Source organism: Sciurus carolinensis, chromosome 16 (assembly GCF_902686445.1).
Source record: "Sciurus carolinensis chromosome 16, mSciCar1.2, whole genome shotgun sequence".
In the NCBI taxonomy this organism is placed as follows: Eukaryota; Metazoa; Chordata; class Mammalia; order Rodentia; family Sciuridae; genus Sciurus; species Sciurus carolinensis.
This window is the reverse complement of record NC_062228.1, coordinates 67,538,539-67,564,614: the sequence shown is the minus strand read 5'-3', so window position 1 is coordinate 67,564,614 and position 26,076 is coordinate 67,538,539. Positions and strand designations below refer to the sequence as shown.

The 26,076-nt window shown below is 47.0% G+C and overlaps 2 protein-coding genes across 4 annotated transcripts; both read left to right on the top strand.

Annotated features, from left to right (window-relative positions):
* The first annotated feature begins 285 nt into the window (after positions 1-285).
* LOC124966680 (zinc finger protein 416-like) lies at positions 286-13,362 on the top strand. Of its 3 annotated transcripts, none has more exons than XM_047528221.1 (5): positions 286-398; positions 868-906; positions 3,125-3,251; positions 7,972-8,355; positions 13,299-13,362. In XM_047528221.1, exons 2-5 carry the CDS (start codon positions 868-870, stop codon positions 13,337-13,339), a joined length of 591 nt encoding a protein of 196 aa, XP_047384177.1. In that variant the 5' UTR covers positions 286-398; the 3' UTR covers positions 13,340-13,362. The 3 variants fall into 3 exon arrangements, with proteins under 3 accessions (XP_047384177.1, XP_047384178.1, XP_047384176.1); XM_047528222.1 differs by lacking the exon at positions 13,299-13,362 and adding an exon at positions 9,963-10,686; XM_047528220.1 differs by lacking the exon at positions 13,299-13,362 and having other exon boundaries at positions 7,972-10,675.
* Positions 13,363-13,778: 416 nt separating this feature from the next.
* On the top strand, positions 13,779-16,394 carry LOC124966687 (serine/threonine-protein kinase WNK4-like). The gene is made up of 3 exons (XM_047528252.1): positions 13,779-14,879; positions 15,532-15,666; positions 16,261-16,394. Exons 1-2 carry the CDS (start codon positions 13,779-13,781, stop codon positions 15,559-15,561), a joined length of 1,131 nt encoding a protein of 376 aa, XP_047384208.1. The 3' UTR covers positions 15,562-15,666; positions 16,261-16,394.
* Positions 16,395-26,076: the final 9,682 nt, after the last annotated feature.

Genomic DNA, 26,076 nt, shown 5'->3' with positions numbered 1-26,076 from the left:
ACACTTTCTGCTCCACGGGGTGCAGGAGGGACTCGCCCTGCGGCCGCCCCGACGCCGCGTGACCGCACCCGGGGGGCTGGCAGCGCCCCCTGTGCACATCGAGCCGCCCGCCGGTCCCGGCCACCTGCGGGGACAACCTGGGGACCCCGGTGGGCAGGACTAACGGTCTCTGGCCACCCGGTGCACAGACCTCTGAGCGCGGCCGCGGAGCTAGGGGACTACGTTACCCACAATGCCCGGCGCCGAGTGGCGGAAAGCTGAGCCAATGAGCGCTCGGAGGAGGCCGCTTCCGGTTTCCCGCGGAGTCGGCCGACTTCCGGCGCCGCCGCCCGGTGGTCGTGGGTGCGCCCCGGAGCCGGTCGCCGTCGGAACTTTTGGGGCGTGGAGTCGGGATCGAGGTGAGGCGGTGGCGAAGGCACGGGGAGGGCGACCCCGCGGTGCCCGGTGGCCGGCTCGAGGCGCGGCCCCGCGGTCCCTGCCCGAAGGGGCTGCGCGGCGGGCCGAGCCCCCGACGGCGGGTGCGGGAGCCGAGAGCGTGACGCGCGCGGCTGCGGAGTGCGGGGCTCGCGGGCGTTGGCGCCCGGGCCGCGGGGTCGCCAGCGCTAGCGGAGCTCGGGAGGCCGCGATTAGGGGACGGTCAGGTCAGCTGCCCGGGAGATGCGCAGGGCGAGCACGGCCGGGGAGGGCCAGCCCTGCAGCCCAGCGAGGCGCCCTCGTGCAGTGTCCGCCGCCAGGACGAGGCAGCGCCGAGGCCCGGAGCCAGGGCAGTCCGACGTCCAAACTCCTGGGCTGCGCGGGGATACCGGGAGCCCCGAACCCCGCCGCCCCTGCCGCGGTCACTGGCCTCTCACCACTCTCTTCCCACAGATGCCCACGACCACAGAAGCGCTTATGGACCGTACGCAGGTAAGTGGACTATGCTCCAGGGGTTGGTTGGTGACCCCGCGCTTAGTCCGTGGCCCTCTGTCCTAGGTCCTGCCTGCCACGCTCGCACTCCGGGGCCGGGAGCTCTGAAGAAACCCCAAACCAAGGGTCATAAACCTAGGTTAAGGGCTCTGTGGAATGGTTTCTGTGGAAGTGGGATGGAAGGTGAAGGGGCACCCCAGGAATAGGCCCCAGAGTGTGGAAGTGTTGGCATGTGAGACTGAGCTTGTTCAGGGACCATAGGTCTCCTTTCATTTTTATGGAAAATCAGAGCAGAGGAGCAGGAGTCAATCTGGAATGTTCGGTGTCTCTCTGGGTGATGGGAGCAGTGGGGTGCAGCAGAGGAAGAAGGTCGTTTGGCCGGATATGAGGCTTACTGTGGCTGCAGCACGAACAGGCTGTGGCTGTGAACCAGCTGATAGTCCAAGAAAGAGGCTGAGAATTGATGTGGCTGGATCATTGTGGTGGCCAGAGAGGCAGAAGGCGTGTCTGGATTCTGGACTGGGTTTTCACTGGGGTGTTTCCTTTTGTGTTTTGTGGTGCTGAGTCTTGAACCACGGGCTTCAAACATGCTGGGCAAATGCTTTATCACTAAGCTGCATCTCCATGGGTTTCATATTTAAGAGTGAGAAAAAGGTAGAAGAAGAGTGATTTCAATGTTTTTGGTTTTAGCAGGTGGAAGGATGGAATCTCCACTAACCAGAATGTTAAAGTTGATAGTTGGGTTGATTTTCATTGTGTGATATTAGAAGTTTGGTTTTGGGCTATCTTAAGAGTGAGATGTTTAAAAGAGCAATGGTGGAGATGTCTAGTTAGTAGCTGGCTGCATAAATCTGGAACTCTTAGGAGGATTCAGAATGGAAATATACCGGGCTGGTTATGTGGCTCTAAGGTGGAGCACTTGCCTAGCATGTGTGAGGTCCTAAGTTCAATCTGTAGTACTGCAAAAAAGAAAGAATAATTCCAAAAAGTGGTGATGTGTGTTTGTTGTGGGATGCATACCTTGACTTACAATTAGAAAGGGGAATCCTGGGCTTGATGGTAATGCCAGAAGCAGCCCTGGAAAGTGAGGGTCCAGGATTGGCTCTCAGGCTTGAGCATCTGAATACAGTTGGTGGTCATCACAGACACAGCTGAGGACATGAAGTGACTGAGGGAATTGTGTGAGGAGGTGACTGATCTGGCAGATGTCTAGGCTCCCATGGAAAGAGTAGACATGAGTCGTGCAGAAACTCAAAGTAATTGAGGTGACACGATGGTGTAGCCAATAACTGTGTTTGTTCATCAGGCTTTGGGCTCACTGGGATTTAGGAGTGACCCTTGATGTGCTTGGGGGTTTCAGTAAGACTGGTGGATTAGCTTAGGGCCACAGGTGGTCATCTGGGAGATCACCAGGCCTGTAGTAGAGGGCCTCTGGAGTCAGGTCTTGAATTATGGTTTGAGGAGAGAAGAAGGTTGTGACTAATGAGGGGCATCAAGTGCAGCACAAGTGGGAGAAGGCCATCAGTGTCTGGTAACTGTCCAGGTGGTTCCTGGTGACTGAGGCTGAAGCAAGCAATAGGCAGGCAGGGAAGCACAAAGCAGGTGGAACTGCCTCTGACGTAGTCCTGGATCCTGTCTCAGTTTGCCAAGGTCTCTGGATGCCAAGCACATGGGGAGACCAAGGAGAGGCCTTTGGTGTGATACTGGGGTGGAGGTGCCTTGGGGCTGAGACTGTGCGTGTGTGTGTGTGTGTGTGTGTGTGTGTGTGTGAGAGAGAGAGAGAGAGAGAGAGAGAGAGAGAGAGAGAGAGAATGTGCACTTGGAGAGGGAGTGTGACCTGTGAGTGAGAGAGAGAGAGAACGAGAATGCAGAGAGTGACCTATGGGCACTGGCATGGAGGACACAAGGGTGAAGGTATGCCCATGTGTGCTTGTGGGAAGTACAGTCTAGGGAATGACTGGGGCAACTGCCTGGCAAAATGAGTGCTACTCCAAATTACCAGGTCGAGTTACATGGCTTCTCCTGGCTCACCTGCCTGTTGGTCTTGTGGCAAGACACAGTGACAGAGGGACCATGAGGTGAGAGTGAGTGGTGCTTGGTGTGGCATCTCTGCAGAGGTGCAAGAGGGAGGAGAATGAGCAGGGAAGGTGTGTGGGCGGACGATCTTGGACTCCTAGGAGAGAAGTTGATCATGGCATGATCTGTCCTGTCATGACAGGGCTGTGTCACCTTTGAGGACGTGGCCGTTTACTTCTCCCAGGAGGAGTGGGGGCTCCTCGATGAGGCTCAGAGGCTGCTGTACCTTCACGTGATGCTGGAGAACTTTGCACTTGTAACCTCTCTGGGTAAGACCCTTGTACTACCCCGCATTGTCCAGGTTTCTGTCTCTCCTCTTTCCCTACAGAGACAGCTCTGCCAGACCATAGGCTCTGCTGACTTCCCCAGTGTCTTGGCACGTGTGCTGTGGGTGCTAGTGCCAAGCCATTTGCACTACCTGAGTAGCCTACTACCTGCTGCCCCAAAGCATTCATGGGAGCGCTGAGTGGCAGGCACCCTGCCGTCAGCTTCATGGATCTCACTTACCTTGCCCTTTCCTTGGCCAGATGACTGTGTCCATATCCGTGAGACCTTTTGCTCTAGTTCTGTCCCCTTCTAGCCAATATTTCCTCTTAGCTGTCTCAGGATTTGTAGGCCTTGTCATGACCATTATTTATATGGACCATGCACTGTGTCCTCAGAGCCTCCTTCCAGACTTTTTGTGATACTGATCTTTTTTTTCTTATGATCTTTTGTATATTGAGCTGCTGTAGGCCACTTCTGATCACTTTCCTGTCCCTCTTTCATTAACATTTAGATCATGCACTTTCCATGTAGTTGTATAGCCAGGGGTTGGGGAGAGTCCCAGTTGTTCTACAAGGTGGACATGGCAAAATGGCCTCAGAAAGGTTTTTGGCCTGATAAGTGGCAGCTGGGGTGGGGCATGACGTCAGAGTTGGGTCCACATTATGCCAGGAACCTGCAGTGCGTCTAGTAGTATTCTGTTACGTGTGCTTATGGCCATTGCCTCATTTCTCTTTTCTTCCCCACTTTTCTCACCTGCCATTTCACCTGTGATTTCTGGACCATGGCCACCCCAATCTTCCTGTTCTCTGTGGGAAGTACAATCTAGGGAATAACTGGGGTATTACTTGTGCCTCTGCAAGGTCCCCTCTGCCATGTTTTCCATAACTGGCCCACACCTAATGTATATTGTGCACATTATCAATTAGTCCTCTGATATTTTGACATTAAGTAAACCTGGGGGTAATGGTAGTAGAGAATTCTTGGTGGCAGGGCATAAATTTCCCTGAATAGAAATACTTAATTATGGGAGTAAGAAAGGAGGAGTACAGGTAGAAGGATACAGAGCCTGAGGGCTTAACTAATTGTTCTTTGTATGTGGCATTAGCCAAAAATCTGAATTTTTTGTGGGGCTCTCCAGTAGTGTCTTGCTGGAAATGTAAAGTTTGTTGAAAATGTGCTCTGGTCCAGGGGCAGGTGCAACAGGTGTGTTGTTGGAGGTCATGAACTGATCTGTTTGTAGAGTATTTATAAAGACTGGTGGCATTGTGTCTAACCAAGAACAGAGAATGGTTTTAGAGTCTGGTATTTTTATTTTTACTACACCTACAACCAGCATTTCAACTCTCCAGGCACCAGCTGGGGGTCTGCATTTCAATTCAATTCTGACTTTGTCTACAGGGAGTGAGTAACAGTTAAGGGTGCAGTCCCAAAAGACTGTCCCCTTCATATGCCAGTCACAAATGTGGTGCCCAAGCTACTCCATTTCTGCTGATCCACTATAAATTCAAGGGTTCCCACATAGTCTCTCAGATTTGATAAGTTCCTACAATAACTCACATAGCAAAGTATTATTTGTAAGAATACAACTCAGGAATAGCTAAATGGAATAAATGCACAGGAAAAGGTATGAGCAGAGGGAATATTCATGCCCTTTCTGGCATGCTACTATCCATTCGGCCCAGAGATTCTCTGAACTGTGGAGGTTCGTTATTTAGGTCTTGTTACCTAGCCTGGTTGATTAATTCATTGCCCATTGATGATTAGCTTAATCTCCAGCCCCTCTCCCTATCCTAGTGAATAAAGATGAGGCTGGAAGTTCCAAGCCTCGAGTCAGGCCTTGGTTTTTTGGGAGACCCACAATCTGAAGCTGTCAGGGACGCTTGCAACTTGTTATCTCATTAGCATACAAAAGATACTCATCATTCTGAAGTTTCAGGTTTAGGAACAGACACACTGGACTGTCAAATACAGAAGCAGTTTGGATAATCACCTTTTGTTAGATTTTATATAGTACATTTTTAGTCCTTGAAAAACTTGTTTTAACTTACTTTGGACTTTGGGCTATTTTTGGTGGGAGGGTGCTGAGGATTGAGCCCAGAGCTTTGCACATGTTAAACAGTCACTCTGCCACTGAGCTGCATCCCCAGTCTATATTCACTGTTTTAAGTGGAGAGCCATTTGGATACCATTTTGCTAAGCTAGATTGTGTCAAAAATTTACTTTAAATTTATTATTTATATGTTAGAGTATCTGTGTCCAACTTGGGATATTTTCAAGTAGTGGATACTAAATCAGGAAATTTTATACAATATTAAAATTGAAGTGAAGTATACCTATCTTCCTATTTTTATTTAGTTACTTTGTTAAGATTGTAGGGGATACAGTGTTTAAATTAAGGGGAATTCCCAAGTACAATATGAACCCCAGTAATGATTGAGTTTGTGAAATTTGTCAAATTGATACCCTTTAGTAAATATTGAAGTTAATACAGAATCATTTGTAGAGCACAAAAGCCCATCAACACCCTTCTAATCTTTACCCCACCCAGCCAAGTGCTGGGGGTTAAACCCAGAACCTTATGCATCCTATACAAACACTCTACCACTGAGGGTATACCTTCAACCTTCTAATCTTTTTGTTTACATTCTTTTGTATGCAAGTTTTGACTTTATAGTTTTGTTAAAATTATGGAACTTAGTTTTTAATTTTGTGACAAATGCAATTTATCTGCTATCAATTTATATTTAAAATATAAACTTGTACATTATCATATTTATTTAATTATCTTCTCCCCTACCCCTACAGGATTGGATTTTTCTTCTTGTTGCAAACTTTTTCTTTTCTCTCTTTTTATACTTTATTCATTTTCTTCTTTGATCTTTTAGATCCCTGAAACTTTGGTTTATAGTTTCCATTTTTGATAAATAGGTAGAATGGGGCTATAAACAGCAGCCTCTCCCTGGGATGGCCTCTGCCTGCAGCATAATCAACACCCCCCACTACCCTGCCATAGTTAGGTGGGATACTTATCTGAAAATCTCCTGTTGGCATGAATGGCACCTTACAAGTGGAGGTCTCCCTTCTTAGGGTGTTCCAGTCAACCTTACAGTACCTTGGGTTGACAATGGTATCCTCAGATTATTTTCCAAATTCTTTGTTTGTGACAGTTTAGTTTGAAGGAAAATTCTTAGCATGTAAGTAGGTAGCCTGTGCCCAAGCACACTAACCAGAAGATTTACAGTCTGATCAAGTGTCTTAGGAGGACACTTATCCTTTGCCATGTTGTCATTAGATACTGAGCTGCATGTTTCCAAGCATGGGACCCCTCTGTCCTTCCATAAGGTGTAATAGCACCAGGTTAAAGCAACCGCCAAGATTTGCCTTTGGAACATTTGCACTTCCTGGGTCATGTGGTTCCCAAGGGAAGGGTGCCCTGCACCTGCACCCAGTGGGTGATATGTAGGGATGGGCCTCTAATTTGTTCAGAACCAAATCAACACATTTCCCCCTAAGAACGCAGTGTCCCAGGCCCTGGACATTCAGTCATGATTCCAGTGGGCTATCAGCTAGGAACTTACTTGACCAGAGTGACCTCTCGTGAAGGTAGACAATAGGATGTACAGTCAATGTGGAATCCCCTTGGCCTCATTCCTGCCATCAGCCCTCCATGGTTCCCCTGTTATCTGCTGCCTGCACAGTGGATCAGACTCATCCAATCGTTTTTGGTGATTTCTAGAGAAGCCTCTTCCTGTTCTATTGGAGGCGTCTCACCCTGTAGGCTAGTCAGTGGACTCTGATTTCCTGGAACTACACTGGGAGCTCATTCTGTTCTTACCATGAGATGCCCAGAAGCACACTGGCCTGGAGACACTGGTTGCCTTAAAGCACTTAGGCTCAGAGATACTCTGGGAACACAAAAACTGCCCCTGTGCTAAGATGTGGGGTCAGTGCAACAATTTAGGTTGAAAAAACTGAAGCAAGAAAAGGAAGACCTAGCCCTAGCATGTTCCAGTCAAAGCATAAGCACAGCAGTGGTCAGCAGTGTCCACTCAGGCAGCACATGGTCAGTGGCCTAATCATGCAGTAAGCACAGAAGAGCCTCTGCTGTGGGGCCCAGGCCACCCTGCTTGCTGCACCCATTTTCTTAACGTGTACCTGTGAATTTTAATTAGTAGAGGTGACTGAGGACCAGCAGGGAGATGTAAATGCCATTGAAAGGGGAATTTATAACATTTCTGAGAGAGAGGTGCACTACATTGTGCAGGGTGAAGTGGGTAAGCAGCAGGTGGTCAGGAGGCAGAAGCAAGAGGGGAAATATTAGGTCACAGCCTTTACTTGGTTTTTCAGCAAAAGGTAAATGACTCATATGGGTGGGTTGGAATAATTTCAGTGGGCTTTGGGAAAGGGAACTGGCCTTAGTCATCCACTACTTGGTTCCAGGGGAGTTAGGACTGAGGAGTGTCCTCCTGGAGTGTACAAGCCAGGGAAACGTGGTCTGCAGGATGGGCTCTGGATTGCATAGCTAGTGTATTAACTGCATGCTTTCAGTTGAGCCCTTTGCTGTCTACTGAGAAATAGATAGCCATATAGAGAGGGAGCAATATCCCTGGCCAGCAACACTATACGATGTCAAAAAATCCTACAGAAAAATAAAAAATTAAATCATGGTTAATGTACTCTCACCACAGTCCACATGCATTTCATCTGCATGTCTCTTTTCAGTGTGTTGGCATGAAACAGAGGATGAAGAGACACCTCCTGTGCCAAGGGTTTCTGTAGAAGCAGCATCATACATCAGCACTCCAAAACCAAGTCTGTCCTCCCAAAAGACTCACCCCTGTGACATCTGCATTCTAGTCCTCAAGAACATTTTGCATCTGGATGATCTACCTGGACAGAAACCATACTTTACTGGGACCTGTGAAAACCTTCACAAGGACCAGAAGTATCACAGTACAGAGAATACATTAAAAAGAGAAGTGAATAGTGCCTCATTTGTGAAGAGATGCATATTCCATGTGTCAGGGAATCCCTTCCTCGGTAGGAAGACTGGAGAGAACTTACCTGCTAAGTGGAGTATTCTTCAATCCCAGGCCATTTCCAAAGGTGAGAAGCCAAACACAGTCAGAAAGTGTGAGGAGGCCTTTCACTGTGGAGAAAATCATTGTAAGTCAGGAGCATGCAGACAAACTTCCAGCCACAAACACACACTTGTTCACCACCCAGGAGTTTGTACCGGAAAAGGGGTTTATGATGCTAGCAAATGTGGAGCAACCTTCCAAGAGAAGTACTCACTTGTTCCATTCCAGAGAGTCCATGCTGGAGAAAGGCCTTATGAATGCAGTGAATGTGGAAAATCTTTTAGCCAAAAAGCCACTCTTATTACACATCAGAGAGTTCATACTGGAGAAAAACCATACAAGTGTGGCGAATGTGGAAAATCTTTTAGTCAAAGCTCAAACCTCATTGAACACTGCAGAGTTCACACTGGAGAAAGGCCTTATGAGTGTGAGGAATGTGGGAAAGCCTTTGGGTGCAAATCTAACCTTGTTCGACATCAGAGAACTCATACAGGAGAAAAACCATATGAATGTGGCCAATGTGGGAAATTCTTTAGACAGAGCTTTAGCCTTGTTGAACATCAGAGCATTCATACTGCAGCGAGGCCTTATGAGTGTAGCCAGTGTGAAAAATCCTTTAGTCAGAAAGCTACTCTCATTATACATCAGAGAGTTCACACTGGAGAAAGGCCATATAAGTGTGGGGAATGTGGAAAATCCTTTAGTCAAAGCTCCAACCTTATTGAACACTGCAGAATTCACACTGGAGAGAGGCCTTATGAATGTGGGGAATGTGGAAAATCCTTTAGTCAAAGAGCCACCCTCATTAGACACCAGAGAATTCACACTGGAGAAAGGCCTTATGAGTGTAGGGAATGTGGCAAATTCTTTAGACAGAATTTTAGCCTCATTGAACACCGTAGAATTCACACTACAACAAAGATCTATGAGTGTGGCCAGTGTGGGAAATCTTTTAGCCAAAGGGCCACCCTTATTAGACATCAAAGAGTTCACACTGGAGAAAGGCCTTATGAATGTGGGGAATGTGGGAAGTCTTTTGGGTATAAATCCAAACTTGATCGACACCAGAGAACTCACACTGGAGAAAGACCTTATGAGTGTGCTGAATGTGGGAAGTTCTTTAGGCAAAGCTACAGCCTCGTTGAACACCAGAGAGTTCACACTAGAGCAAGACCTTATGAGTGTGGCCAGTGTGCAAAATCTTTTAGTCGAAGAGCTGCCCTGGTAAAACATCAGAGAGTTCATACTGGGGAAAGGCCGTATAAGTGTGGTGAATGTGGGAAAACCTTTAGTCGGAGCACTAGCCTTATTCAACACTGCAGAATCCACACTGGAGAAAGGCCATATGAGTGTGATCAGTGTGGGAAATCTTTTAGGCAGAAGTCTGTCCTAATTCAACATCAGGTAGTTCACACTGGAGAAAGGCCTTATGAATGCAGCAAGTGTGGGAAATCTTTTAGCCAACGCTCAAGCTTCTTTCAACACCAAAAATGTCACACCATGGGAATGCTTCACAGAGGCAGCAGATGTGGGAAATCCCTCATCCCCAGGTCTTCTGTTGCTTAGTTTCTGAAAGCCCACACAAGGCCTTAGACCTGCAAATAAATGTGCTGTCTTTGCTCACTGTAACAGAATTTTTATGAAGAGGCCACCTACTTAAAGAAGGACCATTTGTATTTGCAAGCATCCAGAGGGGTGAAGTACCCTGTGAGTTCAAGCACATGAGGACAGGAGCTGCTCTGAACATTTTAGATTGCTGCTGCCCTCACCAAAGTTAAATCATTGCCACGTTCTCACAGAAGCTATCTCCCATCTAGCCCTTGCACAGTGTGCCCCAGGCACCTTTGCATACAGACCCAGATGCCTGTGTTCTCCCCATTTCCTAGAGGAATCTCCAATAACCTGACCCCTCACTGTTGTGTTTCTGTGTTTTGGTTAAGAGGACCCAAACTGCAGACTTGCTTCCCCTTCATTAAATTATTGATCTCATGTGAAACTAGCAGTTGATGTTTGCTAATTTCAAATTACTAACCAGTAACTTCCTGTTGAGCATTGCTCTGATCTGTGGACTAATAAAGGCCTTACTGTTTGTTCTACTTTTAATTGGGTTCTGTTCACAGCCTTGGTGGATAGAATATGGATGTGTCCTGTTTGTATTAAAAGTTGGACAGCTTTTATGGGACCCTTGCATTTTTTTAATCAGTAAAGAAATTAATGGCAGAGAGTTCTCATTCCATTTTGTTTAACTTGCATTACTACCCAAGACCCCCATTGGAACAGTCAAGGCTTTGTGTCTTAGTTTGAGGCCTCAATGCTCCTGAGTTTGTTTTAGACCAGAGATCACCTTGAAGGGGGGTCAGTTGTCATGGCCACGTTCAATGCTTGCTGAAATACTTTGAATTTATTTAATTATTCCCATGACTTCCCATAAAACTCAATATTGTTGAGGGGAAACTTATCATTGGGTTCTACAGTCATGTGGTCTGATATCCATAATTCCTTAGGTTGGTGTCACTAATAAGAATACAGGAACCAGGTATGAACACCACCTGATACAGAAAAACACAGTGTGATTAGTGGAGCGGAGGGACTGGCAGACAGAATGTGCTACTTGTAAAAGTGCACCTTGAATCCTAGAGGCAGAGATCACACTACCAAATTATGTCCCACTGTGGTCAGGACCACTCTCAAGAGATACTCAGACCCTTGTTAAGTTACCATCGCTTTTCTGGGGTGTTCACTTAAGTCCAAATGCAATGGGAGGCAAAAACAACAAGGAATAGGTTCCTTGAAATGCAGTGGAGTTGGGACAAAGTAGAATGTTCCTGTACCTATGGTGATGTCAGGGAGAGGAGGAAGTTTCTATATGCGGTGAGGGTGATGGGGAGACAGGAAGTTCCTGAACACACAGGGGAAACATTAGCAAGTTCCTGTATGCAGCAGGGGTCAGGGGTGGAGAGAAGGAAGGTCCTGAACCTGTGGAGAGACGGGAGGAAGCTCCAGAATATGCAGGGGAGACAGGAAGAAGGTCCTGAATGTGTGGGGAGACAGGAAGAAGGTCCTGAATACACAGGGAGACAGGAGGAAGTTCCTTTGTACAATGGGGGTGAAGAGGAGGAGGGAGAAATGTCTTGAATGTGCAGGGACACAGGAGGAATGTCTTGAATGTGCAGGGATACAGGAGGAAGGTCCTGTATGCAGTCAGGGGGCGGGGGGGAGACAGGAGAATGGTCCTGACCGTGTGACGAGAGAGGAGGAAGGTCCTGAGTACACGGGGGGAGAAGAGAGGAAGTTCCTATAAGCAGTGGGGCTGGTGGGGAGACAGGAAGAAATATCTGGAAATGTGAGGAGACAGAGGATGTTTCTGAAAGCCTCAGAGAGACAGGAGGAAGTCCCTGGATGTTCAGGGGAAACAGAAGTTTCTGGATGCATGGGGAAGACATAAGGAAGTTCCTGAATGCTGGGTGAGACAGGAGGAAGTGTGTCTGAATATGCAAAGAATATGAACACTCATGGGAGAGAGGAGGAAGTTCCTGTATGTGGCAGCAATGAGAAGGAGACAGGAGGAAGGACCTGAATTTGCAGAAAAGACAGCAGGTATTTGAATGTGTGGCCAGACTGGAGGGAGGTCCTGAATATGCAGGGTAGACAGGAGGAAGTTCCTGTATGCAGTGGGCGTAGGGGTGGAGACATTAGGAATTTCTGAATATGTTGGGGGAAATTGGAGGAAGTTACTGATCAAGCAGGGGAGACAGGAGGAAGGTCCTGAACATACAGGGAGATAAAAAGTCATGAATGCTCAGGGGAGACAAGAGGATGTTCCTGTATGCAGCAGGGGTGGACAGGAGAGAGGAGAAAGTTCCTGTATGCAGTGGGGTGGGGGTGAGAAAGGAGGAAGTGCCTGAAATTGCCAGGGAGAGAGGAGGAAGGTTCTGAACTCAAGGAAGACAGGCGAAAGTGGCTGAATGTGTGGGGAGAGACAGGAGGAAGGTCCTGAACATGTGGGGAGGCAAGGCAGGTCCTGAATATGTGGGGAGGCAGGAGGAAGGTCCTGAACATGTGGGGAGGCAAGGAGGGTCCTGAATATGTGGGGAGGCAGGAGGAAGGTCCTGAACATGTGGGGAGGCAAGGCAGGTCCTGAATATGTGGGGAGGCAGGAGGAAGACCCTGAACACGTGGGGAGGCAGGAGGAAGGTCCTGGACACGTGGGGAGGCAGGAGGAAGGTCCTGGACACGTGAGGAGGCAGGAGGAAGACCCTGAACACGTGGGGAGGCAGGAGGAAGGTCCTGGACACGTGGGGAGGCAAGGCAGGTCCTGAATATGTGGGGAGGCAGGAGGAAGGTCCTGAACATGTGGGGAGGCAAGGCAGGTCCTGAATATGTGGGGAGGCAAGAGGAAGGTCCTCAACATGTGGGGAGGCAGGAGGAAGGTCCTGGACACGTGGGGAGGCAGGAGGAAGGTCCTGGACACGTGGGGAGGCAGGAGGAAGGTCCTGGACACGTGGTGAAAGGCCTCAGCTCCATGTCTTAAACCCATGACCTAGGTCACTCCACCCAACCCCCCTGGGAAGGTTGCACGACCTACCTGGAGGTCGTTAAACTGATAAACAGGTTGAGAAAGAACAGGGCGGTTGGGAAAGCACAGATCATCGTCTGAACAAACAGGAACTGATAAGCAGGAACCATGAAGATGTCAAGCAAAAATTTTCGGGAACATAGTACGAAAAACAACCTTACCCTTTAGGTGACCTATGTGCTGGATTCAAAATAGCCAATAAGAAACCTGTTGCTTACCGCGCGCGTGAAACCTGCCCCTTTACCCTATAAAAAACTTGTACCCCAAAGCCCGGTGTGCCAGTTCACCGAAGCTCCGGCTGAGGTTTTGCTGAGCACCCGCAGGCGCCTGTGTATCGATAAACAGCCTCTTGCTCTTGCAGCCAGTGTCTTCGCGTGATCTTCCTTGGACAGGGGGACGGAGGGTCTTTCATCTGGAGGTCCCACCGAGATAGGTGTTCTTGCTGCCCCAGATCCCTGCCTGAGGAACTTCTGGAAGACCTACTGGGAGGTAAGCTGGCCAGCTCGAGCTCGTTGTCGTGTTGTCATATTTCTTGAATCTCTGCATGTCTGTTTCCACGACTCTTGAGCGCAGCATTAGTCTGATCACGCGTGGTCACTTTGTACTTTGGGCAGCCCGAGAAGGAGTTGACGAACTCAGACTTCTCCCCTGCCACCCTGGGGTCCCAGGGGACCTAAGTGCCCGATTCTTTGGGATTCCACACGTATCCGAGGGATACGTCACCTTGTTTTTTTGGCCGGAGGGACTTACGCTCTCCGACACCACTTGGTACTTTCGGTTTGTGCCGAAGACGTGCAGCGTTTGTGATCTGTTATCTTGTCTTTATTCTCTTGTGCCTGTTCCTTAACTTCCTTTCCGCTAGTGAGACTGAAATGGGGCAATCCATGGTAACCCCCCTGAGTCTCACCCTCGACCATTGGCAAGACGTCCGAAACTGTGCCAGCAACTTGTCGGTCAAGGTCAAAAAGAAGAAGTGGGTAACCCTCTGCACCTCTGAATGGCCAACCTTCAACGTAGGCTGGCCCAAAGAAGGGTCCTTTAATCCCGATCTTGTTTCACAGGTCAAATCCCACATCTTCATTCCAGGCCCTAGAGGACATCCTGACCAAGTTCCATACATCGTGACTTGGGAAGACCTGGTTTTTGACCCACCACCATGGGTCACCCCCTTCTCTACCCCAAAACCCCTCCTCTCTTCCCTTCCTAATGAGCCCTCCCTTCCCCCTTCCGCTCCTCTTATTCCAGTCCCTTCTCAGACCACCCAAACCTCTAGACTATACCCTATACTGGATAAATCCAAGCCCTCAGTTCCTCCTAAGTCAAAACCTCGGACTGTCCTTCGGCCCGAGGAGAATACTTTGATAGACCTACTAACAGAGGAACCCCCACCTTACCATCCTCAACCTCTCCCCAACCCCAACCCTCATCCGGATTCCTCCGAGGAGGATGAGGAACCCCCAACTGCCGGGACCCTCCCAGACCCCTCTCCGATGGTGGGAAGACTCCGGGGGCGCAAGGAGCCTACAACTTCTGGGGAAACCTCAAAGGCTTTCCCCTTGAGACAGACTGGAGGCCCCAACGGTCAATATCAGTACTGGCCTTTCTCTGCCTCCGACCTTTATAACTGGAAAACCCATAACCCTTCCTTCTCAAGTGACCCTGTAGCCTTAACCTCTTTGATTGAGTCCATTCTAGTGACCCACCAACCGACCTGGGATGACTGCCAGCAGCTTCTCCAGACTCTCCTCACCTCCGAGGAGAGACAAAAAGTCTTATTAGAAGCCCGTAAAAATGTTCCTGGGGACAATGGGCGTCCCACACAGCTCCCCAATCTGATTAATGAGGCTTTTCCCTTGACGCGGCCTGACTGGGATTACAACACTGATGAAGGTAGGAACCACCTACGTCTCTATCGCCAGTTACTCATAGCAGGTCTCCATGGGGCTGGACGAAGGCCCACCAATTTGGCTCAGGTAAGACAAACTGTTCAGAGGGCGGACGAAACCCCTACTGCATTTCTAGAAAGATTGAAGGAGGCATTTCGAAGGTTTACTCCTTTCGATCCAGATAGTGAGGAACAGAAAGGCAATGTCTCTATGGCATTCATTTGGCAATCTGCCCCTGACATTAGAAGCAAGCTACAAAGGTTGGATAATCTGCAGGATTTCTCCCTAGCAGATTTGTTAAAGGAAGCAGAAAAGATTTACAATAAGAGGGAAACTCCAGAAGAAAAAGAAGAGAGGATTAGGAAAGTGCAGGAGGAAAGGGATTTGAGATACCGAGAGGAATTAGATAAGAGGGATTGAAAGCGTAATAAAGAAATGAGTAAAGTACTGGCCGCAATAGCTCAGACAGGGCCACAAGAGACTAGGCCAGGGAAAGAAAGGGGACGAAGCAGGCCCCAAGTGGAACGCGACCAATGCTGCGCCTACTGTAAGGAAAAAGGACATTGGGTAAAAGACTGTCCAAAAAATCCCAAAAGGCTCCCTGACTCAAGGAGGTACCCCAACAAAACCCCTCAACTACTAACTTTGGATGATGAAGATTAGGGATGTCAGGGCCAGGAGCTCCCCCCTGAGCCCCGGATAACTCTACAAGTGGGGGAGCAACCGGTAACCTTCCTAGTGGACACAGGAGCCCAACATTCAGTGCTGACGCAGGACCCCGGACTCCTAAGTGGAAGGACAACATGGGTCCAGGGGGCCACCGGATGCAAACCGTATCAATGGACCACTAAAAGAGAAGTCCACCTTGCCTCAGGTAAGGTCTCCCACTCATTCCTGCATGTGCCCGACTGTCCATACCCATTACTAGGAAGAGACTTACTAACCAAACTAAAAGCCCAGATTTGTTTTGAGAATGGAAGGGCCTCTATAAGTGGGCCCAACGGGGTGCCTCTCCACATATTGACTTTTAACTTGGAAGATGAATATAGACTATTTGACAAACTCCCCAAACTTGGCAAAGATATGGACTATTGGCTCAGCTCCTACCCAGAGGCCTGGGCTGAAACTGGGGGAATGGGAATGGCAATACACCAAGCCCCCATAGTGATCTCACTCAAGACCACTGCAATACCTATCAATATTAAACAATACCCCATGTCCAGGGAAGCTTACCTATGCATTAAACCGCATATCAAGCGGCTCCTAGATCAAGGCATACTGACACCTTGCCGGTCACCCTGGAACACCCCCTTACTCCCAGTCAAAAAGCCAGGGACTCAAGACTATTGCCCGGTCCAAGACTTAAGGGAAATAAACAAGAGAGTGGAAGACATCCACCCCACGGTACCCAACCCTTACAACCTCCTCAGTACCTTGCCTCCCACCCATACCTGGTATACTGTCCTAGATTTGAAGGATGCATTCTTCTGCTTGAGGTTGAGTCCCCAGAGCCAGGCCCTATTTGCATTTGAATGGAAGGATCCTGAGGAAGGACTCTCAGGACAATTGACCTGGACCCGGTTACCACAAGGATTTAAGAACAGTCCAACACTTTTTGTGAAGCCATACATCAGGACTTAGCTGATTTCCAGGTAAGAAACCCCTCCCTAATAATGCTCCAATACATAGATGACATTCTAATGGCGGCCCCTACCAAAGAAGAATGTACTGAAGGGACCAAAGCATTACTGCAGGCTCTAGGGCAATTGGGGTACCTGGCCTCTGCAAAGAAGGCACAAATCTGTCAGACGAAAGTTACTTACCTCGGGTATGAGCTTCATAATGGTCAGAGATGGCTCACCACAGCCCGGAAAGAGACTATCTCGAGTATTCCCACTCCCCAGAATCCCAAACAACTACGGGAATTCCTGGGGACAGCAGGTTTTTGTAGACTATGGATTCCTGGGTTTGCAGAGATAGCAGCCCCTCTGTACCTATTGACAAAGCAGAACAGCCCTTTCACATGGACAAATGAACATCAGAGGGCATTTGACCACATCAAACAGGCCCTCCTATCTGCCCCTGCCCTGGGTTTACCGGACGTCACCAAGCCTTTTGACCTCTTTGTTGACGAAAAGCAGGGATATGCAAAGGGGGTCCTAACCCAGAAATTGGGACCATGGAGACGCCCAATCGCCTACTTGTCAAAGAAGTTGGACCCTGTGGCTTCAGGATGGCCTCCCTGCCTCCGGATGATAGCGGCAGTAGCAATCTTGATTAAGGATGCTACTAAACTGACTCTGGGACAACGACTAACCTTGTTAACTCCACATGCCATTGAAGCAGTAATCCGGCAACCTCCTGACCGCTGGATCTCCAATGCCCGGCTTGCCCACTACCAATCTTTATTGCTGGACACGGACCGAATCCGGTTCGGTCCTTTAGTAACTCTAAACCCAGCCATGCTTCTGCCCCTCCCCGGGGGACCCGTCCCCCTCAATTGCCAACAGATTCTTGCAGAGACCCAAGGAACTCGACCAGATCTGTCAGACCGACCCATGACAGACGCGGAGTTGGTCTGGTTCACTGACGGGAGTAGCTATTTGCTAGATGGGGAACGACGAGCAGGAGCAGCCGTCACCACTGAATCAGGTAATCTGGGCGAGCGCGTTACCGGGAGGAACATCAGCCCAGCGAGCAGAGCTGATAGCTCTGACGCAAGCATTAAAACCGGCTGAGGGGAAGAAACTCAATGTATACACAGACAGTCGGTATGCCTTTGCTACTGCCCATATCCATGGAGAAATATATCGGCGGCAAGGGTTATTAACCTCAGAGGGAAGAGAGATCAAGAATAAGACTGAAATCTTAGCCTTATTAAAGGCCCTCTTTCTGCCAAAGAGACTAAGTATAATACATTGCCCTGGTCACCAAAAGGGAGACCATCTAGAGGCAAAAGGAAACAGACTGGCAGACGAAACTGCTAGGAATGCAGCTTTAGGCCCCCAGCTCCTGGTGACTACTCTATTGCCCCAAAAGGCCACAAAGATTTCCATTGACCCTGATGAACAATGGGTGTACGAGGACAAGGACCTAGACATTGTACAAAACCTAGGGGCTAACTATAACTCAGCAGAGAACACCTGGGAATACCAAGGGAAGACAATAATGCCACTCAGGAATGCCAAGGAATTGATTAAGTCCCTGCACAGGCTCACACACTTAGGGACAAAGAAAATGAAAAACCTCTTGGATCGAGGGGAAGGAAATCTATACTTGCCCCATAGAGACTCTCTTATTAAGCAAGCAGTAGAAAATTGCCAAGCCTGTGCCCAGGTGAATGCAGGCAAGATCAACACAGGAGCCAGGGTACGGGCCAAAGGACATAAACCTGGGACCAATTGGGAAGTGGACTTTATGGAGATCAAGCCTGGTATGTATGGATACAAGTACCTCTTGGTTTTTGTTGATACCTTCTCTGGATGGGTAGAAGCGTACCCTACCTGACATGAAACGGCCAAAGTTGTGGCAAAGAAGCTGTTGGAAGAAATTTTTCCGAGGTATGGTATCCCAGGGACCATTGGATCAGACAACGGGCCTGCCTTCACCTCTCAGGTAAGTCAATTAGTGGCCAGTACATTGGGGATTAATTGGAAATTACATTGTGCTTATCGACCCCAAAGTTCAGGACAGGTAGAAAGAATGAATAGAACCATTAAGGAGACTTTAACTAAATTAACGCTTGAAACTGGCACTAGAGACTGGGTACAACTCCTGCCATTTGTACAAGGCCAGGAACACACCTGGTCCTCAGGGATTAACCCCCTTTGAAATCCTGTATGGCGCACCACCACCTGCTGTAAATTTCTATGAAACTGAGATTTCTGCTCTATTTACCCCTACCCTGCAGACCCACTTACGCGCATTACAGTTAGTCCAAAATGAAGTCTGGAAGCCCCTAGCGGCAGCCTACAAGGAACAACTGGAGAAACCAACAGTGCCACACTCCTTCAAGATAGGGGACACCGTCTGGGTCCGCAGGCATCAGAACAAAAACCTTGAACCTCGCTGGAAAGGACCTTACACCGTCTTGCTGACCACCCCTACCGCCATCAAGGTAGACGGCATTGCAGCTTGGGTCCACGCATCCCATGCAAAAGCTGCACATCCACAAGACTCCACCCCTGCACCCCAGAAATCAACATGGAGATTACAACGCACCCAAAACCCACTAAAGATAAGACTTTCACACTGTTAATTATCTTAGCTTTGTTTCCCATGATGTCCTATGGCAGTCCACATGTATCCAGAAATCTAGTTTGGTTTATTCATAATATTGAAACTGGAAAGAAACTGGTCCTGGCTCAAGGGCATCATGCCCTAAATACCTGGTGGCCGGACTTGACTTTTGATCTTTGTAAATTAGCTGAAGGATCTTGGGAACACACTCAGAAAACCAAAGGGGACTCCTATCCACCCTGCAGATTCCGATCTTGGTATTTTTGCCCCGGGCGCACCCGTACCTATCAATGTGGGGGGCCAGAGGCCTACTATTGTGCCTCATGGGGTTGTGAGACTAGTTCAAATGGGTATTGGCTCAAGGGAAAACCTAGAAATGACTACATGCAATTTTCAGAGACAACCCCAGGTGAATCTAATGTAACTATCAGATTTACCCAGGAAGGAAGGAAACAGATAGCATGGCTCCAAGGGTACTTATGGGGGGTTCGTCTATACACTCGGCAAGGCGATCCAGGGCTCCTATTCCGAATTCAGGTAGAGGCAAAAGAAACAGTAGGCCCCAATTTGGTTCTTGGAGACCAGCGGTTCCCTCAGTCCCCGAACAGAAAGAACCCTCCAAGGCCGTACCCCCACCTACTAGCCCTGCATCCACACCAACAGATAGCGTCCTTCCTAGAAGCCCCTTTGTTGAATCTCCTCCTCCAGGCACTGGGGATCTGCTGTTGCGCCTAGTCCAAGGAGCTTTCCAAGCCCTTAATTCCACTAGTCCAGACAAAACCCTAGACTGTTGGTTATGTCTAGCCTCTAGCCCACCTTATTGTGAGGGAATTGCCACTACAGCTAGTTGGACAAATAGTAGTACCCCTAATAGCAAGTGTTCCTCCCTACCTAGCTCTAAACTTACAATCCCTGAAGTCAGCGGGCAAGGCCTATGTATAGGCAAGGTACCTAGGTCACATCACTCCCTTTGTAATCAGACCCTCCCAACTCAGGACGGCCACCAATATATCTGGGGACCTAATGGGACCTACTGGGCATGTAACACAGGACTGACCCCTTGTGTGTCCACTGCCATTCTAAATGTCACAACCGATTTCTGTGTATTGGTCCAGCTATAGCCTAGGATATCCTACCTAAGATCAGAGTATGTTCTGGGTCACCTAGAAGGCAAAAAGAGGTACCCCCGGGAACCCATTAGCCTGACCATAGCTCTGTTACTAGGAGTAGGGGGAATTGCTGCAGGAATCGGTACAGGAACAGCTGCAATAGTACAGGGAAATCAATACTTATATCTACAGGCCACCATGAATGAGGACCTAGCTGCTATGGCAAAATCTATTACAGCCCTAGAAAAATCTCTTACTTCCCTTTCTGAAGTTGTGTTGCAGAATCGAAGGGGATTAGACCTACTGTTCCTACAGGAAGGTGGTCTTTGTGTGGCCCTAAAGGAACAGTGCTGTTTCTATGCTGACCGTACAGGAGTAGTCAGAGAAACCATGGAAAATGTAACAGAAAGATTAGCCAAACGGCAGAAAGAATTTGAGGCACAACAAGGATGGTTTGAACAATGGTTTAGTAAGTCCCCCTGGTTGACTACCTTGCTATCTACTATAGCTGGCCCTCTGACAATTTTAATACTAATTTTCACCTTTGAGCCCTGGATCTTGAACAGACTAGTACAGTTTATGAAGGACCGACTTTCCACAATCCAAACTATGGTCCTTACTCAACAGTACCAAATGATTAAGCAAACTGATAAATACTCTCCATAACCGAGGCAGGATGGACAAATGGATATAGGATTCTATCCATGATAAAGAAAAAGGGGGGAATGAAAGGCCCCAGCTCCATGTCTTAAACCCATGACCTAGGTCACTCCACCCAACCCCCCTGGGAAGGTTGCACGACCTACCCGGAGGTCGTTAAACTGATAAACAGGTTGAGAAAGAACAGGGCGGTTGGGAAAGCACAGATCATCGTCTGAACAAACAGGAACTGATAAGCAGGAACCATGAAGATGTCAAGCAAAAATTTCCGGGAACATAGTATGAAAAACAACCTTACCCTTTAGGTGACCTATGTGCTGGATTCAAAATAGCCAATAAGAAACCTGTTGCTTACCGCGCACGCGAAACCTGCCCCTTTACCCTATAAAAAACTTGTACCCCAAAGCCCGGTGTGCCAGTTCACCGAAGCTCCGGCTGAGGTTTTGCTGAGCACCCGCAGGCGCCTGTGTATCGATAAACAGCCTCTTGCTCTTGCAGCCAGTGTCTTTGCGTGATCTTCCTTGGACAGGGGGACAGAGGGTCTTTCATCGGGGAGGCAGGAGGAAGGTCCTGGACACGTGGGGAGGCAGGAGGAAGATCCTGAACTGTGGGGAGGCAGGAGGAAGGTCCTGAACATGTGGGGAGGCAGGAGGAAGTTCCTATATGCAGCGAGAGTTGAGAGAGAGAGAGGAGGAAGGTCCTAAATGTGCAGGGGAGAAAGCAGGAAGTTCCTGAACATGCCAGGGATCATGGAGGAAGTTCCTGAATAGGCGGGGGAGAGGAGAGGAAGGTCCCAAACATGTGGCAGAGTTGGGAAGTTTCTGAATGTGCAGGGGAGGCGGGAGGAAGTTCCTGTGAGTGGAGAGGTAGAGATTTTTTTGTCTTTTTTGGGGTTCAGGCAACTGCTGCTGTCTCAAAATAGCCTTCTTGCTCACCTTTTTTTCCTGCGCAGTACAATGCTACCCTTCCCTAGGCAGAAGGAAGGAGGTACTGGAATGAGTGTACAGTTGCCAAGCCAGGTTTCTAAAAATGTGGGCGATCAAAACTGTTTACTCTCTTTATCTGTCTGTCTACACACCCAAATACATACATACTGAGGTATAGTTGACATGCAATAACCAGCATACATTTGAGACATAATTTTTAACTGGTTTATCACACACATAAGCCCATGATCTGAATAATGAACATTTCCAGAATTGTCTCATACTCTTGTATAATCTCCCTACCTTCCTCAGGCGTTCAGTTGTTCAATGATTTACTTTCATTAGCTATGAATCAGTTTGCATTTTTTACAATTTTACATGAAAGGAATCAAAGTATTGGCTTTTTCTGGTATTTTTTATACTGTGTAATTACTTTTAGTTTTATTAATATTGGTACCCTTTCTATTGCTACATAGTATTCTGTTCTATGGACATGCCACTATTTGCTTACTGATCTGTCAGTGGGTAGGTGATTTGTTTCCAATTTGGGGAATTCACAAAGTTGCAGACAACATAGGTATACAAGTTTTAATAAGGAAAAACATTTTAATTCTCTTTTGCTAATAGATTAGGTGAAAGTCTCATACACACACAAAAAAAAATACCTGCCAAACTTTAACCTAAACTGTGTGTATCCATTGTGATCCCAATAGCAGTGTATGAGCATTCCTCATTCTCAACAGTTTCTCCTTCTTGATATGGTCAATGTTTTAAATTTTAGCCATGCTAATAAGTATGTAATGTTATTTCTCTGGTTGTTTGCATTTCTCTAATATTTTGTAATGTTGGACATTTTTTTCATTGGCTATTTGCCACCTATATATCCTTTTTTCATAAAATCTTTGTTAATGCCCTTAGTCTACTTTTAATGGATATTGATTATATTCTCCTTTTCATTAAAAATAAATATGTATAACAAAGATATTTTGTAGCTTCACTTGGTCTCCAGTCAGTCATATGAGTGACTTTTTGCTGCATGAAGGTTATCGTTAAATCCTGGGAGAATATTTTTTCAACTCTTCCACACTATTCATACTGTAACAGTCTGAACTCTATATTTTCAAGCTTAATCTGCATTATTATTAACATATTCTCAGAATGTTCTTAAGTCTACTTATTCAATAAAACAAATAAACCTCTGTTTTATTGTTTATCCATTTCCCTGTGAATATCCCCACCATTCCCAACTCCAAGTTGCTAAGATGAGGTCACTGAACATGAAATGGGGAAGAGATGTGCAGGAGCGCATCACTGGGTTGTATTTACACCACACTGATAGGATACTCAAGAATGGTGTCAACGGCATATAACAAAACAATTATAAAGTAAGAGTTTTTGGTATGTGTTCCCTTTGCTTTTTAAGGTAATACTGTCAGGCATGCTGGCACATGCCTCTAGTTCCAGCACATAGAAGGCTTAAGCAGGAGGATCACTCCAACCCAGGAGTTTGAGCAGCTATGGCACTATTGTGATACTCCATCTCAAAATTAAGTAAACTTTAAAATAGCTGTATTGAAGTTTAATTTTTACAGTAAATTCTGCATATTTATTTATTTTGTTTTAGATGGACTCAATATCTTTATTTATTCATGTATTTTTATGTGGTGCTGAGGATGGAACCCAGTGCCTCACACATGCCAGGCAAGTGCTCTACCACTGAGTCTTAAATGTAGCCCCAAATTTTGCATATTCAAAGTATGTAATTGGTGTTTTGATACACACTTAAAACCAAAAGTTCTTCCCTAATTATTTATTGGGACCAGGGATTTAACCCAGGGGCACTTAACAAGTAAGCCACATCTCCAAACCTTTTTATTTTTTACTTTGCAGCATAGTAACACTAAGTTACTGAGGTCGGCTTTGACCTTGTGATCTCCCACCTCAGCCTCCCAGTCATTGGGATTATAGACGTGTGCCATCCTGCTTAACCTTCCCTGTTCTTTTGAATCCATTCCCTCTTTGTACAAATTTGATTCAATGACACATTCCATGCTTTAAAATGGATATTTTCAAGTATGTACACAAATGGAAAGGAATGTGTCATACAGTCCAGAAACTCTTCTCCCAAATTCCATCATTACTGATTATTTCATGCCTATTATTGTTTTGCTTATCACCATGAACATTACTGCATTATTATACTCCCAACATGTTGTGACCCAATGCCTAACTCAATTCAGAAAGTATTTCTAACACATAATTCTCCTTTTTTCCTAATGACTTTTCAACAAATATTTTATGTATCATAAATTATGTACCCAGTGCTCAGTTTTCTCAATTTTATCAAAAGTGTGTTTTTGCCCAACATGGTGGGACATGCCTGTAATCTCCATGGCTTGGTAGTCTGAGGCAGAAGGATCACAAGTCCAAAGGCAGCCCCAACAACTTAGCAATGCCCTAAACAAATTAGCAAGAACCTGTCTCAAAATAAAAAAAAAAATAATAAGGGCCAGGGATGTGACTCAGTTTTTAAGTGCCCCTGGTTTAATCCCTGGTACCAAAACAAAAAGGGTGATTTTCAAGACATTTAGATACAAAATATACCTCTGTGACTTAGCAGTCATGTCTGGTCAATTTCTACCAGGTACCACAGGTACCACACTATTATATTCATTGAAGTTGCTGAGGCACTTGTCCATCAAAATTTGCCACTTTCTGGGTTTGTTTGTTGCATCTATGAAGCTTTTTAACACCCTGACCCTTCTTCCAGTTTTCCTGTATGCTAGACGTTAATGAAATGGACCACTGAAGTCTGGCCTAGTGGTAGGTGTATGGCAATGACCCAGCAAGCAGCCGCTCAGTGTGAACGAGTCTTGCCAGTGCACTATATCGCATATGGAAATACAGAAATGCTTTAGGTTCTCTATGATCCAAGGGTTCCAAATAGAGTTGAAGTATCTGTTCTGCTTGTGATAATTTTGCCACAGCACAGCTTATAGATACAGTGTCAGAGACCCTGTGTGACACAGGGTGTGACAGTGTGTGAAACCAACAAACCTTAACATAGCCTGGACTTGCACATGCATCCACAATAGGAAACAAAAGTGACAGATATGGGATACACACCTGCCATGTGAGGCAGATGAGGTGCTGACAGACCATAGCAATTTTGACACACAAACACACGAAAACAGGACAGAGGTTAGTGTGACAGATGTGATAGGGATGCCCCAGGGCCTGTTTTATGGAACACACACACACACACACACACACACACACACACACTATATTGCTTTAGCAGCTTCACTCTATCACGTCCCTTGCAAAAGCAATGGAACTGCAAATGACTCAAAATAAACATTTCCTCTTCATAAGTTGATGATCTCAGGAATTTTGGTTCAATAACAGAGAGCTGACTACCTAACGGACCTCACCAGGAACCAAAATGGCTGGTGTTTATTCTTGAACTTCCCAACATCTAGACCATGAAAAATAAGTTCTTGTTTTTTAAGCCATCCAGTCTGTGACTTTTTGTTTTATCAGCTTGAACTAAGACAAAGCAAAGCCCTGTGAGAGCAGGAGTCTTTGTGTTTCTTGTTTTCTGGTGTGTCCCAGGCACCTGAAACAGTGCTTGAAATCTGGGGAGTGCTTAAGAAACATTTGTTGGAGCAGTGCATGGACATGAAGGTCCTAATTCCTTGTTCCTTTCTGCCCTGTTGGCAACTGTTTCTCAACATCCTCTTTCTTCCAGAAATGTCATCCGGTATTTCAAAAAAATTTAAAAATCACATTTTGAAGACAAAATCCTTGGTGGCCAAGGTCCCAGCCTGAATGCATGCTACATGCCTTTCCACTCTCTTAATTTTTAGTATTTTTTAGTAATTTCCACCTTTCATGAATGTTTCCCCCCAGTGGTAGTCCCAATTCCCCTTGAATATGCTATTACTGCACCCACAGGTGAAATGATTGTCACTTTCCAGCCAGAAGGAAGCCACACAGCATCTCAAATACTTACCTTAGAAGAACAAGATGCTGTTTGCACATACACTCAGACTGGTCAGGGCAGCTACCGTCATGGCAGGAGAAATCACTTGGTATGCACTCCTCTTCAGAGAAACCAAATATTTCAACATGAATAGTACCTCTATCAAGGAATTGCTCAAAGTATTACATGGACAAATAGTTGGGCTTACTGTGTTTGGAACACAAATGAGATGTATCTGTGCAGGGAAGAATTTGTGGGGTGGGGGCAGAGGCAGAATGCCACCAGTTTACCAGCTGCAGGGCCTCCTGACAGCCCTCACCTATCTCCCCCGTCTTGGTGCTGGATGAACTCTTTCCTTCCTTGTG

Coding starts and splice junctions, on each gene's coding strand:
- LOC124966680 (XM_047528220.1), top strand. CDS start 868: ATGCCCACGACCACAGAAGCGCTTATGGACCGTACGCAG. Junction 907..3,124: donor CGCTTATGGACCGTACGCAG/GTAAGTGGACTA, acceptor CTGTCATGACAG/GGCTGTGTCACCTTTGAGGA. Junction 3,252..7,971: donor TGCACTTGTAACCTCTCTGG/GTAAGACCCTTG, acceptor GTCTCTTTTCAG/TGTGTTGGCATGAAACAGAG.
- LOC124966687 (XM_047528252.1), top strand. CDS start 13,779: ATGGGGCAATCCATGGTAACCCCCCTGAGTCTCACCCTCGACCATTGG. Junction 14,880..15,531: donor GGCCCACCAATTTGGCTCAG/GTAAGACAAACT, acceptor TAACCTTCCTAG/TGGACACAGGAGCCCAACAT.